The following is a 17,954-nucleotide window of genomic DNA, read 5'->3' as shown; positions in this document are numbered from 1 at the left end:
AACACCCACCGAGGGAAAGAGGTTCTCTAATCGCTTCGGATAGTCCGCCTGAATAGACGAGATTTCACCCGGGCCGGATCCATCGTGATGAAGCACGCCAAGGATATTGGCAATTGGCCGAGTGAACAGATGAGTGGACGAGCAGAAATACGAGAGGGAGGGAGAGGGAGAGAAGTCGGTTGTAGGGCTCAATGCATGTCAGACGTGCAAAGGCACATGTTCGGCGGTTTCGTGTGCTCCGTATCCCCTATCTCTTGCTTTCCTTGAAATGGAGAGAGTTTACTCTTTTCTTGGCTTCATATAATGATGCATGTCAGACGTGCAAAGGCACACGTTCGGTCGTTTTTCGTGCTCCGTATCTCCCATCTCTTGATTTCCTTGAAAAGAGAGAGTTTACTCTTTTCTTGGCGTCATATAATTCTAGACTAGTCTGTACATTCCGCGACGAATCGTTGCTAAACTGAGCAATTCACTTGCGGGTCTGATCTGCAGAGCTTCGTCGCCAAGATAACTTCGGAGAGTTTCATTTTCTTTCCTTCAGACTACTATCGATTAGCCGAATGGGGAGCATGCAGGGTGATCTACTTGAGATAGTGCGAGTGATCGTGTCCTTTTTCGCCGGTGGCTATCCGCCGAAAACCGCAGTACAAGCCATGAAGGGTTTAGTATTTTCCTTGTTCTCCTCGGGTGGAGATGTGGCACATGCTGATCAGGGGTGGGAGAGGCACTGTTGTGTTACCTGCACCACACCCCTCTTTTCTTTCTCGTGCAATACTGAGTTTCGACAAGAGATGAGGCATGCAGTGTCGCCCAGCGGACGGGCTGGCGGCCATGATTCTGTACGACCTCACGGCTGACTAGGCCTGCGGTCAAGTTACACTCATACACCTACGAATGACTCCTTGCTTGGGTACATGCAAAGGCTATACGCAGCCTCTCATACCAATTGCGACATCTACCTTTTTCTTGCCCGTGTTCTCCCACGCGGTAATATTACGACTCCCTCTCCGCTGGCCTCCTCCCAAGGTGCAGGAGCCAAGCATCTTGGCATCGTGAACGCGACTCTGGGCATAGCAGCGATCGTTATTCTCCCCTCCTCTGTTGCCACGGGCCGTTCCGTATGCCAGTCGACAAGAAAGGCTATTCATCCAGTTTAGTATTTTTTCAAATAGTCCTGTGCCATAATGTATCGGTGCGTCGACCGTACGGAAGGTGTGCAATGTGTTCCGGACCGAGCCCGCTCCAAGTCTGGATTTGATACTAAAGGCTTGGAAGGAGAGGTCGGCGCGTATATCGGATAAGCCTCGATTGGGACAAGTGGATTACCGGCGAATTTCTTCACAATTTATTGCTAAAGGGCACGTGATTGGATTGAGGCGGGTAAGTGGTCAGATAATTGTGGCGATTTGCCCTGTTTTGCTTCGGCCATATTCCTGGATACAAGATAACAATGGGTGGCCTTATGGGAATATGAATTAGGTTAACTTGGATAATATTGTCTGATTAGTAGCGTATGTGTAGCTATAAGCCATTCGACCTTTTGTCGCTTCTAGTTGATATTTCTCATCGCACTCCCGAATGGGAACCAAGAAGAAACCGTACTTTGTCGGTCATGGTCACGCCACGGAAGGAATACTTGACTATTGATTTGCTTATCAACAGTTTAGTTGTTATAAATTGGATTATTGGAGAAAGCCTTTCCTCAAGAATGTCGTAATTGGTTGAATGTAGGACCCAGCAGCTTGCTTTACCCTGTGCCAACCACACGAATACAGATGTGCTCACCGAGACCCATAGCTCCCAAGACATGCTAGCATCAACATTCCGCCAGTTTTTCTTGATGAGCAGAGCATGTGCCGTCAACTAGGATAAAAATTCGGTTGATGTCGATATAGCTTTCTCGTGGTTTTGCCGAATCTTCACTTGATGTTTACTGATAGGCATCGGGTACCTTGAAAGAAACTATCAATATCTTTTCCTGGGTGGGTTTAACAAAATAGGAACTTACAGACAGATGCTGTAAAATATCATCCAATAAATGTCCTCAATTCTGTAGCATGTCTACAGTTGTAGGGTCGTCATTCATAGAAAGTGGCAACTCTTCAATACATCCCAGTTAAGCAAGCATAACCAACATCCAACCACATACAATTGAATACAGACATATCCAGAGCGGATTAATAAGAGCAAAAGAATTTTTTCTGTATACATGTCTAGGTTTAGTGATCGACCCCTCTCCCGCAACGTCTTCGGAGCTGCGAATCGTCCGCTTGTCCGCGGGCCATTTCTTGACGACTATCCAGCGTACCTAGCTGCCGCGGGACCCGATTCTTCTCGTATATCACACTGGGAGTAGGCCAATCTCTTGATAAGCAATATTGAGATATTATGCCGCTGACGCGTATAGCTTTCTGGTGTGTGCATAGAAGCGTCCTGGCCGTTATCGGCGATATCTGCTACAGACATTGAGAAATCATCTCGCCAATTGGAGAACAAATTAACTTAAGCGCTCACCAATGCTATGCAATGTAATGTCATGTCAGCATAAGGTTTGGTATTTTATGCAGGGTGCATGTTGTACACGCGATGAATCCTCCGTAGACTCGTTTATTGACCCCTTCTATACCCTCAGGACCATACCTTTAATTACCTGATTACCAAAGGAGAAGACATAAATACCTAGATAAAATTATCCCAACATATCAGGTCAACTAAACAGCCAGCTAACTATCAGAAATCAAGGAAAAGCAATCAAATCAATAGGTGATAATACAAATACCGACAAGCCAGCCAGCCATCCATGCGCCGAGCCTCAACCTGCATGCACACGCACATCGCTCAGACCTATGGCCTCTCGGAAAGACAGACATCCACCAATCTGCCTTCATTCAACAGCGCTCCATCTTGCATCGAGCGCGCCTATGCAAGTTTACATTTCAAAGCTCTTTTATTAAAGCGAGATAGGGTCTCCCCAATATTCTTCGTGATCGTGATCGTGTTAGCGTTCGCTTGGCGAGAATGTTTTGTTGTATGCGATGACTGAGGATGAGACGAGATATTATCATCATGGCTATTGCGTGTGCCTATAAAATGTCTTTACCCAGGCAGAAGCCTTGGACTTGAGTTTCCAGCTAGGGACAGGACAGTGGCCAGGAGAGTTGAACTAATTAGAAACAGATACGTAAGTCTGATCAAGTAAACAACATCCCTAGTTATGATGTGTACAGAACACACAGACACACCATTAAATTTGTTTATCCAGCCAAGGAAAAAAACAGTCATTCAGTACACAAACCTCCCATTCAGTCAGCCTTCCTCTCCGAAACGAATCCCTTCCCCCATACCGAGTCTTGGCCGCCCAGACACCGGAAATACCATGCCTAAAACCCACGCCCAGCCAGTCACTCGCTGACTTGCTTATCCGATCTGCAAGCTCACTCATCGATAAACAAGACCACTACCAAGACCCAGATCACCCCCTCCTCTATCTCCTCCCGGCGCCAAGAAGGAGCCCACTCCGAAAACTCCATCACCATTATCCCTCGCCCAGCCTAAAGGCGAGAGGAACGGTCAATGGAACCGATTGGCCGTATCGGGCGGTCAGATTTCAGATTGCCTTTCATGAGGTGGCAGCGCGTGACTTGGCTGGCTTGGGCGTTTGTCGGTCTCCTCCGTGCTTTTCCGGATCGACAGTGGTTCCTAATTCTTTGCCTGCGACGCTGGAGGCGACCGAAGAGTGGTAATGCCACGACGATCGGTCATGATCCTTTTGCATTGAGACGGTAGCTATCATAACAAGGGAGTATTGTCCTCCGCTGGGATATTGAATGGATTACGTGGTGATATTGGGTGGGATGTGTACTATAGTCGGGATACTGGTAGTATCGGGTTACATACTTGCCGAATTAAGTAATACACAGGCAGGGTTATTACTCAGTGATTGATAATGCAGCGTAATAACATTGACTTTCGTTTTAAATACCCTGTAAGCCAAGATAATGAGTCTCTAAAGTGGCGGGTACAGTCCCCGAAGTGGAGGGACTAGGAGCGAACTTGTTAACATGAAACTGAGTGAATAGCTCCCACTTGGGCTAGAATCGTCTAATCCTAGAAACCTCGTAATAATTGGATACTAATGATACCCACAATCAATAAATCTAGACGCTGAACAGCGTCTGCACACTCCACAATGACTGGCCAAGACGTTACTCTACCCCCCGTGGGGGATAACGCCGCTCTCCGCCATCAAAGGTCCTCGCAGACGAATTAGTATTGTCTCGGTTGCATGGAACTAGCCGTACCCTTTTTTCTGCAGTCTACACTCGGAAGGACCACCGAGATTCGGTCCGCGGAGACCAATAGATGTCGATCATTTATCCACGCTAGTTCTCTCTGTCTGGGCAGTCTTGTCCCGAGCATTCCTGGTCAGCTCGAATAGAGTATCTACGTGACGTGATTTTCCAAACCTGAAAAGACTTTATTAGGTATTTTGTGAAAGGTTCTCTATCGATTGGACTTTATTAATCGCTCAACTCATTGACATGTCGGACCTCCGAATACCCACCGGAGCACCCAGGCCAGACTCCCGTGGAAAGGACTCCACCAGCACAGTAAGACACATTTTTGCCCAGAATGCAAAGACGCCAAGAAGATGATATTCGCACCATCGACGTAATTATACGTTCTTGTGAGACGCAGGCTGACTAGATGGGAGCAAGTGTCTTACGCCCAGCGGTAGCGAAGATGAACATGTTTCTCTTCCTATTCTGACTCTGCCCTATGCTGCCAACTCTGGGGTTTCTGGCTTCCGGGCCGGATCGGCGAGCAATTTGTTCCACTGTATTGCAGCCTTCTTGGGCTGAATTGCAATGACCACGCGTGCTCGTGCCTAGATAGGGCTGGAGCTGAACAATCATATGGTTGGCATTACATACGAGACTGGAGTACAAAGTTCATCCATGTTATTTTGTGATATGGGAGATTTCGTGATGGGAATGGTCCAGTTTAGGTAGAATGGAACCCCAACCGCCGTCAGCAGCCCTTCCACGCTTCTTTCTAGTCAGAAAACGAGGGATCGATAGAGTTGGCTGGCTAGCTGGCTGGCTAGCTGGCTGGCTGAGAAGGACCAATCGAGACTACTGATCGGGATTGTGGAATATCTGTATTACTCCTCTGGTGCTACCTCGAGTCAATTTTTACATCTGACAATCTCCCTATCCAATCAGCATGAGAAAGGCCCCTGCCATTATCGGAGTGGCACATCCCTCACTGACACGCAACACAATATGGAAATACCAACCCCATCCATAACGGGATACTCGAAGCGCCGTGACGAAGCACGAATAAATGAAAAGCTAGCAAATAGCAACTCAGGGGTCCTCCAACGCCCGAAGCCGATTAGCATGAACTAACCGGGCCAAACCTGGGCCGAATCCACATCCCTGCAATATTCAACATATTATCGATATCCGCTGAGAAGTGACTAAATTCCCCTCTCTGACCGAACTGATATCCACTGTATGCCAAGACCTCCTGCAGAAACAAGAGAAAATTGCGCATTATTCCGGTCTCGGGCATCGTCATCCCCATCGCAGATGAAGAGATCCCCGGCGAGTTTCCGTTAGTCGCTTTCTCGGCGGGACGGAGGTGGTATTGCGTGGCTTGGCTTTCTTGGGGGCTTGCCTATTGGTTTTTCGTACTTTGTTTTGCTTTTTCTTGGTGCGATTGGTGCTCGCAGAGGATCGACGCTGAGGGGTTAAATTGGGGGCTTTTAACTGTCTGCCCCGGTCTTTGTTATGACATGCGGTTGTTAACTTGATGGGTATACTTCGCTTTCCCCTCTTCGGTGTTCGTCTGTCAACTCTTATTTTCATTCCTGGTCTCTGTCTTTCTTGTAGTTGAGTTTCCGTGGTGTGTGCTTTACAGGTAGACATCATGTCCGATGTGTCGTATCCGAGAAAGAATCGTCTCTCGACGTTTCTCAGGGCGGACATCCAGCCCAGGTATACAGATTGGCTCCTACTTGCCTGCTGTTTTACCTCTGGTGTGGTAGATAGCACGATATACAATGGTCCGTTCCATTTCCTTTGATTTTTGTTGACAATACCATACCCCTAGTGATAAGGAATAGTACCCACTGACCAATTCCCAGCATACAACACTTTCGTCTCCATGCAAACCGGTCAGTCTTCATCCTCCCTAAACATAAATACCTCACTTTCTCACAAAGCATGAACAGGAAACACAATATTCGTTGGACTGGGTGCCTCCAACCAGAATCCCCGACCATACGGCTGGGCCCGGTCCCTGACCTCAATCGGATGCTTCATCATAGGGTCGTTTTTCTTCGCGCGTCTCAACCGCCTCCTAGGCCCCAAGAAACGTGGCACCTTAATCCTCTCCTTTCTCCTCCAGGTCATCATGCTGATTCTCACCGCTGCGCTGGTCACGGGCGGCGCGATCGCGGGCATCCCAGAGAACCCGTACTCAACCAGCGAGGCGGAGACGGAGTGGACGCAAGAAGTGCCCATCGTGCTTCTGAGTATCCAGTCGGCCGGACAGATCGTGGCGAGTCGCGCGTTAGGGTTCAATGAGATCCCGACGGTCGTGATCACCAGTCTGATATGTGATATGATGTCTGATCCGAAGTTGTTTCTGTTGAGGAACGAGAAGAGGGATCGGAGGCTACTCGCGTTTGTCTTGACCCTGGTGGGTGCTATTGCCGGGGGTTGGATCACGAAAGGGACCGGGGACATCTATGCGGCGTTGTGGATTGCTGCGGGTATAAAGTTGGGGATTGCTGGAGCTTGGGTGTTTTGGGGGGATGAGGTAGTTTCGTCTTGATTGTCTTTTTCTTGCGTTATTTCCAAAATCCTCACGTTGAATTGGTCTTATTACTTGGTAGCTTTATTATGTCTTCTAGATGGCTTTGCTTATATATACCCTTCCTTTCTCTTTCCTCTTTACTCCTTGGTCTAGGCCCTTGTTCGAGAATACCCATCAAAAGCAAGCAAAGAATCAAGCAACCCAAATATTCTCATCGGCGAACCCATTCGCCACCCACGAATCCTCAAAATACTTCTGCAGCACCACCTGCTGATAATCCATATCATCCACACAATAAGCGCCCCCAGACGGCGCAATATGCGAACAGTGAATGTCCGGCCGATACCCAACCATATGCTTATGCACCTCCCTACAGAGCAACGTATTCTTACCCAACTCAAACGGCTGCCCGAACCGCGTCTCCTTCGTCAGATACTCGATGCACTGATCCCGACTCTCATAGTGCTCATAATCCCCACAGTACTTCATACTCTGGTCACACACCGTCGGCGCAACAATCCCCGCTACTTGTTTCTGCACTTCGGCCTCGTCGGTAGTGTTGAATCGTTTCGCTGCTACGCCGAGCAAAGTACTCACGAAGTAGTCGAACCAGCGGAACGTGGCGTCGTATTGCGCGATCTTGCCGTCGGCGTTGAACTCGATCCATGTGTCGATGACGAGGGGGAGGAGCACGCCGAAGGTTGTCACGTTGAATGTTAGCACGGTGGTCGCGGACGCGATGTTCTGGTTTGCGGCGAACTGCGTGATGTTGTAGTTTATGGGCACTCCGGTGAGACTAACGGTGTCGGGTTGCGTGAAAAGTCCGAAGATGTATTCGTTGTTGAGCTCGCGGCCGTCAAAGGTGCGGGTGATGTCGACGCGGCCTTGGACCTATTTGTTGTTTGACTCGGAGTTAGACGTTGGGCTTTGCGTGAGGTTGGGGAGATGATGGGGATGGTGGAGTTAGGGTTTGAGATGGTCATAGGATAGGATGGGTGGTTTGGGGTGGTGAGTGGGCATGATTGCGTGTATAGGTGTTCGGTGTCGAGGGGCAACGAAGCAAGAGAGCTTACATCTTCAGCAAATACCGACTCGTCTGTCGCATTGATCTGTTTCACATTCGCCGGGTACAAGAACTGCGTCCAGAAATTGTTTTCCAGCTCCCAGAGCTGGTCGATACTGAACTCAGGGCGTTCAGCCCCGACCAAGGATAAGAGACTTGAGCATGTACATGCTAGAAGGGAGAACTGTCGCCCACGCATCTTGTTTGGAAGAAAGACGATTCAGATATTATTCAGATGCGACTTGTTCAGAAAAGGGGACCAGAAGAATGCCATAGCCAGGGCCTTTATTTATACACATATCGTCAGGTGCACCATCGACCGAATCGGACCTCGCGGGACCAGCTGAACAATACCTCTGAAGGCTGAATGTGGGACATTTTCTGCAAGGGAGTCACTGCCTGAATGGGGCGGTTCTCGTATAGCTCTGTCGATCATGGCACGTCCGCATTCCGCTGACTGCATTCCAGCGAGGCAATTTGGAACCTGACTGGATAGTTTTCTGCACTTCAAGCTGATTGATTGGTTTGACTCGGTAGTCGATGACTGGCTTTGATCCGGATTGGTTGATTGGTGGCTTGACTATTGAATGTGATGGATCATGATGATCTGAGATTTTAGCTTGGAGGTGATCTCATTTATTTTAGGACAGGTGATCAAGTCATGTCCGCTTCTTTGTATGAGTGCTTATATACAGTGATGTCAACACATGCAACCTAGTCAGGCTGAGACTATGCATGATCCTGATTTCTTCCCCGCTTACACGATCGGGTGCATCTTATTGAATACATTCCCGGGGTCATATCGCTTCTTCACATCCCTCAGCCTCTGGAGATTCTGACCGTAGATGTTATTCACGACCGCGTCGCCGGCTGGAAAAAGAAAAGTCAGCACGATCCACTCTCAAGCATTCGTGGCAGTATGTAGAAAACTCACGCTCCGCATAGTTAATATACTGCGGCACATCGTCGTCCTCGCCACCTTTGCCGTGCACCCTCTCAAACTCGCTCTTGAAGCTAGCCTGAATCTCCCGTGCCCACGCGCGATGCGTTCCATCCATCTCCGTACCGGACCATCTCAGATTCAACAGTCCGTTCTGCGTCGCACTGCGGTTCGCAAAGGCGGTCGCGTCCAACGGCACACTGCACGTCTTCCGCATATCATACCACTCGAGCAGCAGCGCCGGGATGAGGTCAGGATGCGCGTCGTTCTTCGCGTTCAAATCATCGAGCACAGTCCGCAGGAATCCGGCGTTCAGCGGAGTCTGGAAGAACAGGCCCTTGAAGGTCTTGCGGTCGCCGTAGGTCGCCATGGGGTTTTGGAGCGAGTTCAGCTGTGAGTACGGGATCATGGAGATCATGTTGGCGACGGGTTCAAGGGCGAGAAGTTCCGCGAATCGCGATTCGCCCTCTTCTTGGGTGCCGTTGTAGAAGACGAGTACGTTCACCATGAGAGTAGGTGCGCCCGGGGGTTGCGCGAGAATGCACATCACTCCGGCCTTAGGGTCCGGGTTCTCCATTTGTTTGTTCAACGCGGAGATGACGGACTCGAGTTTCTCGGGCCCGAAGGAAACGATACCCGAGTAGACCGAGTTAGTCTGCTCGTAGCCCTGGAAGGTGAAGTCGACGGCGACGCCGAAGTTGTAGCCGGCGCCACGCAGACCCCAGAAGAGATCTGGGTGGGAGGATTCCGACGCGGAGACGATCTCACCATTAGGCAGTACGACCGTCGCAGCCAGGAGGTTGTCGATCGTGAGGCCGTACATTCCGCTTAGCCAGCCGTAGCCACCGCCGAGGGTGAGGCCACCGACGCCGGTGTGGTTGACTGTTCCGCCGACGGCGGCGAGGCCGTACTGGGCGGCTTTTTCGTCGACGTCTTTCCACACGGCGCCGCCTTGCACGGTCAGGGTCTTGGATTCCTCGTGCACGGTGACATGGTTCATGCGCGAGAGATCGATCACTAGGCCGCCTTCGCTGGAACTGGTGCCGGAAACGGAGTGGCCGCCTCCTTTGACGGCGAAATCGAGACTGTGCTCTTGGGCCCAGAGAAGGGCGGCGCGGACATCGGTGGTTTCAGTGGGTTGAACCACCACACCCTACAGGGATGTTTTGCTTAGTTAAATGTAAGAATTATGGGTGCGGGGTCTTACCGCCTGTTTAACGCCCGTGTCGGACCATCGACGCAGACTTTCCTGGTAGCCAGGGTCTGAGGGAGTGTAGATCGTGGAGGAGGTGAGAGAGCCACGGAGGGACTGAAGGGCTATGTCAGAAATGGCCATGTTGCGTGTCTATATGATGCAGGTATGGGATCTGTTGAACAAAGAGGGGAAATCCAGGAGATGAAGACGATGATCGGATCTGCGGGGTTCGTGTTGATCCTTTGCTCCGTAGTGCGGTGTCAGTTAGCGAGATCCACTTGCTTGTCATTTCTTACTTTGAGAATTGGCTCGTGGTCACAAACGATGAGAGCTGTCTTGAATCTATAGACAGGTCTTGCAATATGAAGAAAATGTTTATGTTCATGGCCGGATTGGGAAATTGTTCCACGTGCATTGGCAAGCCCTGAGGGGGTGCTGTACATACTGTACATACACCCTACACATTCGCTGCTTTTCCGGTACCAGTGTCGATCCAGGGCATTGTTACATTCTTGAGATTTAATATTAGGGCGTTCAGGAGTTGCAAGGCTTTGGTTCCGGCGTTGAATTTCCATTAAAACAATAAAATGTTGTGCACTTACCACAGTCGCTTCGAAGTGTATGATTATATCTGGAGTTCACCCCTGCAGTGCCGATTCAAATATATATATCAAATAAGAATCCCGATGATAGCTTCATGTGCATTGAACATTCAAGCTTCAAACGTAAAGTTAAAATATCTTTTTGGCTTTCAGCCATGATCTTGAAGTCCAATAATTGATCGTCGCCACTTCGAAGGATTATCACGCCTTCCTACCAACGGTAGCAGCAATATCGGTTGTCCAGTCAACAGATTTCTGCAAGTAATTGTAAAAACTTATATATGTAGCTTGCTGTTGACCTTTACTCTTGTTAAAGAAACTACTTGGTTAATACAATTATATCTCACCTTAATAGCTGTCAACCTACGCCACAGGTCTACTCAATCATTGATCTTCCCCTTCACTATGATCCTTCCCGGTCGCACGCTCCTTACCCGCTTGATCATCCAAAACATCAAATCACCATCTCTCCAAGTCCAGCCCTGCGGAATCGACCTCACCCTCAAACGAATTTTAACCTTTAACTCCGCGGGAACGGTCGATCTCGACAATACCCACCGCCAGACAGCTTCAACCGTCGAAATTCCTCTACCGGGCCACCACAATGCCACATCCGCTATCAATAACAGTGCCGATCACACCCGCAGCAGCAGCACCATTAACAACAATAACAATCAAGACTCCCCATTCACAACCCTCGCACAAGGAACCTACCTCGTCGAATTCAACGAAACCGTCTCCGTTCCGCTAGACGTGATCGGCCAGATCTTCGTGCGCAGCTCGCTGTTTCGCTCCGGGGTGGCCATTCACGCTGGGGTCATGGACGCCGGGTATACCGGGGCAGTGGGAGCCTTGATGCAAGTGTTCAATGCACACGGGGTGCGGGTTGCGCAGGACGCGAGACTGGCGCAGATGGTGTTTCATTGTATGAGTGAGAGTGTCGAGGAGGGGTATAAGGGGGTGTATCAGGGGTCTGGGGGGATTTAGGAACTGGGTGAGGTTAGAGGTTGCGGAATTCTGGATGAGAACAATGGCATTGAGTCGTGGGTTGGGTTGGGTTGGGTTCGAAGAGGGAGAAGAGCGATTCATATGATGATGGGTAGTCATAAAAAGACATTAGAGGGTAGGTTAGCACTCCGGACTCCGAGGGAAAAGTAACGTACCTTGGGGGCGTAGGAATAGATTAAATTCTTAATTAATACTCCTTGTTAGTGCATCGCTTGCGGTAGAACTCCGGATACTCCCAGACTTGTGGCCTGGGCACATCGCCATTAATTATTGGTTATGACTTATAAGATCAGGCTGGTACTCCATAGAAGTCTTAGACTCTTAGCCAAGGAGCTTGGAAGTCGGAGGTCCCACTACGAGCCTGGACAGGCTGTAACAAGAGTCCAAAACCGTTGACAAGTCCGGAATAACTATGGGTAACGTCGGTAGGTTGAAGGCTACAAGGTTTGAGGATATGTCCGTTCTGGAGCATTGAGAAACAATAACCAAAGACATGATTCAATCATATGACGGCGGCAAAAATGGAAAGGAGCAACCCACAGCTAAGACTCCATAGTTTGATTGCCAGTTCTGGGCATTTAATCTGCCGAAGGATGAAAGCCTGAAACAAATTCGAGTTCGTGCTTACCCGGTCGGGTAGGTGGATAATGTGGCTGACCGGGGGCTCCGTCATTCATGTGCTCGATGATCCACTCGCTGTGGGATTGTTTGAACTACATGGTGAGGTTGCGATTGTATTACTGGAAAATATTTGATAGATGTGTGAGATATTGCACTGGCATCTACTCGATACTGTGTATACATTGTAGTAGAGTTGTGGATGTCAAATTTGGAGTCATAAAGATGTTCAGCTAAGGGGGAGTTGTTGCAACTTACAAGTCACTATATACGTGCAGCATCATGTGTATCATCAGTCGTACAAGATTCATGACCTTATTTCAACACCTCCTTAGAATACCGCTCATACAGTTCCGGATACCATTTCTGTCCAACATCGGGATGGCTGAGAATGCGGTTTCGTAGGTATGCCTCACCGAACTATAGCTATTAGTAAATCGTTAAAAATAGAGCCAAACCGGTTTGGGCAAACTCACGCAAGAATACAACGGCGAAAGAAACTCGCTGGGAACGTCAACAGCTCTCTTCTTCCGATCATTACTCGCCGGAATCCGCTCGACAATATGTTTGGCGGATTCCTCCAGCTGAGCTAGCGTGAGATCCATACGCACACCGAGAAAGAACGGAATGCTGTATCTTATTTTATTGACCGGCGCCTGGAAGAAGTAAGCAACCAGTAAGATAAACGAGGTACAAGAAAGAGGGTAGGTTCACCATCACACGGTGGGTCGTGGCCGTGCAAATACCTCCCGTGATGGCCTCAAAGCCCTGCTGGATATTCACCACCAGACTGCCCTTGATGGGCGGAGCATCGATCCATTCGCCTTTTTTGTTAAGCACCTGAAGACCACCGGTGTCGTCTTGCGACAGGAAAGTAAACAGTCCTGTCGAGTCCTTGTGTGGACCGACGCCCTGGGATCCTGGCGCTGCGGGAGGATATTTGACGAACTTCAATCGGTCCATATTGCCCTTGAAGGACTCAAAGGTCGAAAGCGGAAGCGAGAGGCATTCTGACACGGCGCGCATAAACTGCTGCGACAGCGATGCGGATTCGCGGATGTATTCTTCGACGAGGTCTTTGGCGCCCGGGTGGTCGGGGTACTGAGCACGCATACATTATTGGGCTTAGAGAGGATGGCTACGGAGGTTACGTTGATAATAGAATAGAAGGGGTGAGACACACCTGGCTCTCTCCTTCGAGCCTCTGCCAGAATGGATCCTGAGGGTTCCACTGCTTCATCCCCGGAGTTCCGAAATCATATTGCTGTGCATGTGTCAGTTTGCGTTCGGCGTAAAGCCGAGCAACACGATAGGATGGAAAAACATAATTAGGATTTGCAAAGCACATACCTCCCGCCAGTCCGTCTTGGAGGCCGTGGTCTCGGCCCCCAGTCGAGTATATCCCACGAAAGAGGGCGAGTTGATCATGTTGCATCGCTCCTTGACCTCGTCGGGGAGGTCGAACAGCTCGGGTAATTTTCCATGGGTGCGCAGGATGAGATCTTCAAGGCCATGGTTGGTCAGGTAGATGAAGCCGACCTGGAAGATGGCCTCACGCAATTCAGTCAATGCATGAGGTTTAGTGCCAGGGTCCTGTAGCCGATGCCAATCGATGACGGGGATGGCGGAAAAGTCGCGGTCCATGGCGCATGCACCCCAGGGAGATTTCAGGGTTTCAGGATGAGATTACTGGAAACCGACGAGGTGATTGTAGGAAATTCCCAGGAGTGACATTTCTTGTCGGCGGGGGTGGCAGGATCAAGCGAACACCAATCACGCGGACCTGAGAATTGCCTCAGCGTCAGGCATCCGTTTCTTACTCATCCACGGTCAGTGATCACCCCCTGACTCGACAAGCCCTACTTTTCTCGTCCGCTCCTTATAGGGATGAGGGCGAGTATCATGGTTCGACGTTGGAGTTTCCACCATCCTGATGTTTCTCATCAAGCGGACTTGGCTCTTGGCACGGTTCTTGTCCCAGATCCACTGCGGATGACGTCTCCCAGGAACCGACAGACGGCATCAGAACTCTTGTTAGACTCGGTGCCGGCATTTCTGTGCCAATTCCTCCGTCTTCCGTGTCGCATTAGGTCTTCCAGGGGTACCATCACCTCACTTTGGCGTATAATCAGCACAATTGACCATCTGGTGATGCATAGACGCCATAACACCCAGTCTTCCAGCTTAGGAAGAGCTAATCAAATCCCCGTTCTTGGCAAGCCCATCCTGAAACGCACCAGTCATTTGTGGAAGTTCTCCGTGTCTCAATTAGACTATAGCTCGATCTTATGCTAAGCCACGCCCCTGCCAGTCGACTTTTCTACAGTCTGCTTTTCTGTTCTGGGCACCTTATGGCTCCTACGTAACTTACTCGCCGGATAATTGTCTCCTGTTCCTGTCCCCTTCAGGACTCGTGTGACGCCGATCTCTTGAATCCGTCCACCTATGGATGTGGACATGCTCTCGTCTGTGGGTTCTAGTCCATAGTTCTCATCCATAGTGACAAATGGAAATCAGTTCCATCGCACTTCAGACCAGGACAGTCTCAGCATCAGCGCCAGTATAAGTACCCCAGAGAATCTCCTCGTTCCATCCTGATTTTTCTTTGCTTCTCCAGCAAGTTCTCTCCTGTCATTCTTTCCCCCTCTACTTTCCTCACCTTTCTACCTTCATTCTTACCGTTTCCTTTTTTATCTTCAAGTTCGATTCTGTGAATCAACTACCATACTAAAATGGCCAACTTCAAGCTCTTCCTTGCGCTTGCCACCGTCCTGTCTGGACAGGCTCTGGCTGCGCCCACCGCTACCTCCAACGTGAAGCGTGCTTCCGCTGACGACGTGAGTTTCCTGCCTCTTTCACTCCCTTGACAAGGTCCGAATCCTCAACTGACATGCAAAAGGTTGCCTTCGGTTACGCCAGCCAGAACGGCGGCACCACCGGTGGTGCCGGCGGTACTACCACCACCGTCTCTTCGTACGCCGAGTTCACCGCCGCCGCTAAGGGTGACGAGAAGAAGGTCATCTACGTCGACGGCACCATCAAGGAGAGCGCCAAGCAGGTCAAGGTCGGCTCCAACACCTCCATCATCGGAAAAGACTCCAACGCCATCCTCGAGGGATTCGGACTGTATGTTTCCTGGCCCCGGGCACGCTTTCTACAGCGCAATCTGGAATCTTGAATAATGCGGAATGCTAATTGAATGGATAGTATCGTCAAGGAGACTGAGAACGTCATCATCCGTAACTTGGGTGTCAAGAAGGTCCTCGCTGAGAACGGCGATGCTATTGCCGTCAGTATGTACACCTTTTTATATGATACCGAGCGAACCGTCCGAAGAGACATGCTAACAAGCACATAGACAAGGGTAACAACGTCTGGATCGATCACGTCGACGTCTCCTCCGACAAGGACAACGGCAAGGACTACTACGACGGTCTGATTGACGTACGTCTCTTCCATATCCCATTCTCACTGCCCGAACGCTCATGCTAACCTACTTGTCCATAATCCAGCTGACCCACGCCGCCGACTACGTCACCGTCTCCAACTCCTTCATCCACGACCACTACAAGGCCTCGCTGGTCGGCCACTCCAACTCCAACGCCGACGAAGACACCGGCCACCTCCGCATCACCTACGCCAACAACTACTGGTACAACATCAACTCGCGCGCTCCCTCGTTCCGCTTCGGTACCGGCCACATCTACAACAGCTACTACGAGAACGCCTCCGACGGCATCAACACCCGTCTCGGCGCCCAGCTCCTCGTCGAGAGCAACCAGTTCGTCGGATCCAAGAAGCCCCTCTACAGCGTTGACGATGATGGATACGCTGTTGCCAACGACAACGACTTCGGTGATGGCGAGAACACCGCCCCTAAGGGTACTCTTACCTCTGTGCCTTACAAGTACGACCTCGTTGGCTCCAGCAAGGTCAAGGCTGCCGTTGTTGGCACTGCTGGTCAGACTCTTACTTTCTAAGTGAATGTGGGTCGAAGTCTTGCTTTCCTTGGGAAGTGAGAGGGAAAATGTGTTGGTGGGAGATAAGGGTGGTTCGATCGAGGAGGATGTGAATGTCGAGGGCTTAGTTGGTTGATTCTTTGTACATCTTCTTATGCGCTGGATCATCGCTATCTTTATTTTTTATTGCATAGCTTGCTATATATCCTTAATATAGTCAAGTTATCACTTGCTCAATTCTCTCCCTAATATGTAGGCAATCTTGCTGAACTTTGGCTGAACATTTCGCTTGTTTTCATCAGGGAATTGTTTTCCGATTGCACTACGGTCACTGCCCAAGCTCTCGGATAATATCCGGTTATGAAAGTTGACAAGGAATGAAGTCCTACGAAGTATGTAGTGTTTCACATTCAGTGCCCCAGATTCGGTTGCAATGTCCTGGTACTGAACGAACCCTCTATTTTGCACGTCTAGCATACTCCCAGATACCATACCAACCATCCTATGTACGCCTGCATCGCATCAATCTACGGTCTTTCTCCCAACCAGTATGACACTGGATCTGCTCTCAACGATCAGAATCCTCCAACGCAAATCGTTCAGAGTATCTACAACAAACATCCCTCATCCACCTAGGCCTCAATAAACTGAACATACGACATTCCTACTCGTCTTCTCACATGCTTACGCAATCCCTTTACGTTACCATCCTAGTTGTCTTACTCACGAAGTCGCTGGATTAATACCAAGGAGGGTGTGACGTGCCGCGTTATAGTACGATAATAGCTTGCCCTTGGAAGTGTGATATGCGTATAATATGCAGCTACATGATATATTTCCCTGGGTAATTGTTCACAAGCACTAATTCTGGATTCAAATTATCCCAATTACCTATCTACTGACCTCCACAGTACCTCATATTGATTTACATAGAAGACACTAGAGGTGATCGTATGGACAAATAAAATTTCACATTTCAACTAACCCAGACGATCGTGTTAGTTCGATGGCGTACAAATAGCAGTAATAAGACATCTTCCCCCCTAGACTTTTTATATACGCAATAACCAATAGAAATGACAGGGTAGATTACAGCCTATCCTGATCAGGCATTCAAACCATTCGCACATCTCGCATGGGATAGATTTGTTAGACGTAATAGCGTATATACGCTAATAACTATAATAAGGCATGATACTAGCGCAATCCAATGCCATGATAGAACCAGTAGTCATCTAGCTGAGATGCTCAACAGTCTTAATATCTTCCGTGTCTTGTGAAGAAATCTGTCATAGTAGACATGAGGTAAATAAGATGTAAGCGTATAGCTTCAACGTTGCCCATTTAGGTAATCTTGCATGTACATACTCATGGCCTTGGGCATCATGAACCACAAACCACAGCTCACAAATACCAACAAGCCCTCAGAGAACGACCAGCATTGTATCTTCCACAAATACGATAACGAGTCCAGTAACGAACGCAATGTCGAAGACAAACAACACAGTACCAATCAAACATAACCCACTGTACATCCCTGTCTCGCAAAATACAAAGCACCATAGATTATCCATTTGCAGTGATGTAATATAATCCATATATCTAATACAAATTCAAACACGCTATCGTAATCTCGTTAACTGATCAATATCAACTCAATCCAGCCGAACCCAAGCCAATCAAATCAAAATCCGACCTGACCGACCTATCCTGACCAATCTAATCCAATCCAATCCAACCGAAT

At 49.3% G+C, this 17,954-nt stretch overlaps 5 protein-coding genes across 5 annotated transcripts; 3 read left to right on the top strand and 2 right to left on the bottom strand.

The window, feature by feature from the left end:
- Positions 1–6,171: 6,171 nt before the first annotated feature.
- KD926_000795 (YoaK family protein) lies at positions 6,172–6,843 on the top strand (the record flags this gene model as incomplete). The annotated part of the gene is made up of 2 exons (XM_053104613.1): positions 6,172–6,181; positions 6,239–6,843. 2 exons carry the CDS (start codon positions 6,172–6,174, stop codon positions 6,841–6,843), a joined length of 615 nt encoding a protein of 204 aa, XP_052952128.1.
- Positions 6,844–7,017: 174 nt separating this feature from the next.
- Positions 7,018–10,164, bottom strand: KD926_000794 (FAD-binding oxidoreductase; the record flags this gene model as incomplete). The annotated part of the gene is made up of 5 exons (XM_053104612.1): positions 7,018–7,716; positions 7,899–8,004; positions 8,650–8,758; positions 8,823–9,981; positions 10,036–10,164. The coding sequence occupies 5 exons, from the start codon at positions 10,162–10,164 to the stop codon at positions 7,018–7,020; spliced, it is 2,202 nt and encodes a 733-aa protein (XP_052952127.1).
- Positions 10,165–11,030: 866 nt separating this feature from the next.
- On the top strand, positions 11,031–11,612 carry KD926_000793 (putative dUTP diphosphatase Dut; the record flags this gene model as incomplete). Its single annotated transcript, XM_053104611.1, has 1 exon — positions 11,031–11,612. The coding sequence occupies one exon, from the start codon at positions 11,031–11,033 to the stop codon at positions 11,610–11,612; it is 582 nt and encodes a 193-aa protein (XP_052952126.1).
- A 954-nt stretch (positions 11,613–12,566) lies between these two features.
- KD926_000792 (isopenicillin N synthase family dioxygenase) lies at positions 12,567–13,895 on the bottom strand (the record flags this gene model as incomplete). Its single annotated transcript, XM_053104608.1, has 5 exons — positions 12,567–12,671; positions 12,728–12,907; positions 12,966–13,352; positions 13,435–13,515; positions 13,602–13,895. The coding sequence occupies 5 exons, from the start codon at positions 13,893–13,895 to the stop codon at positions 12,567–12,569; spliced, it is 1,047 nt and encodes a 348-aa protein (XP_052952125.1).
- Positions 13,896–14,983: 1,088 nt separating this feature from the next.
- On the top strand, positions 14,984–16,231 carry KD926_000791 (pectate lyase family protein; the record flags this gene model as incomplete). Its single annotated transcript, XM_053104607.1, has 5 exons — positions 14,984–15,088; positions 15,151–15,377; positions 15,459–15,544; positions 15,610–15,695; positions 15,764–16,231. The coding sequence occupies 5 exons, from the start codon at positions 14,984–14,986 to the stop codon at positions 16,229–16,231; spliced, it is 972 nt and encodes a 323-aa protein (XP_052952124.1).
- Positions 16,232–17,954: the final 1,723 nt, after the last annotated feature.

This window comes from Aspergillus affinis (genome assembly GCF_023601865.1).
Source record: "Aspergillus affinis strain CMG 70 chromosome Unknown NODE_116_length_112947_cov_90_404359, whole genome shotgun sequence".
Taxonomy (NCBI): domain Eukaryota; kingdom Fungi; phylum Ascomycota; class Eurotiomycetes; order Eurotiales; family Aspergillaceae; genus Aspergillus; species Aspergillus affinis.
The sequence above is the reverse complement of the archived record's forward strand: the minus strand, read 5'-3'. Positions and strand labels throughout refer to the sequence as shown.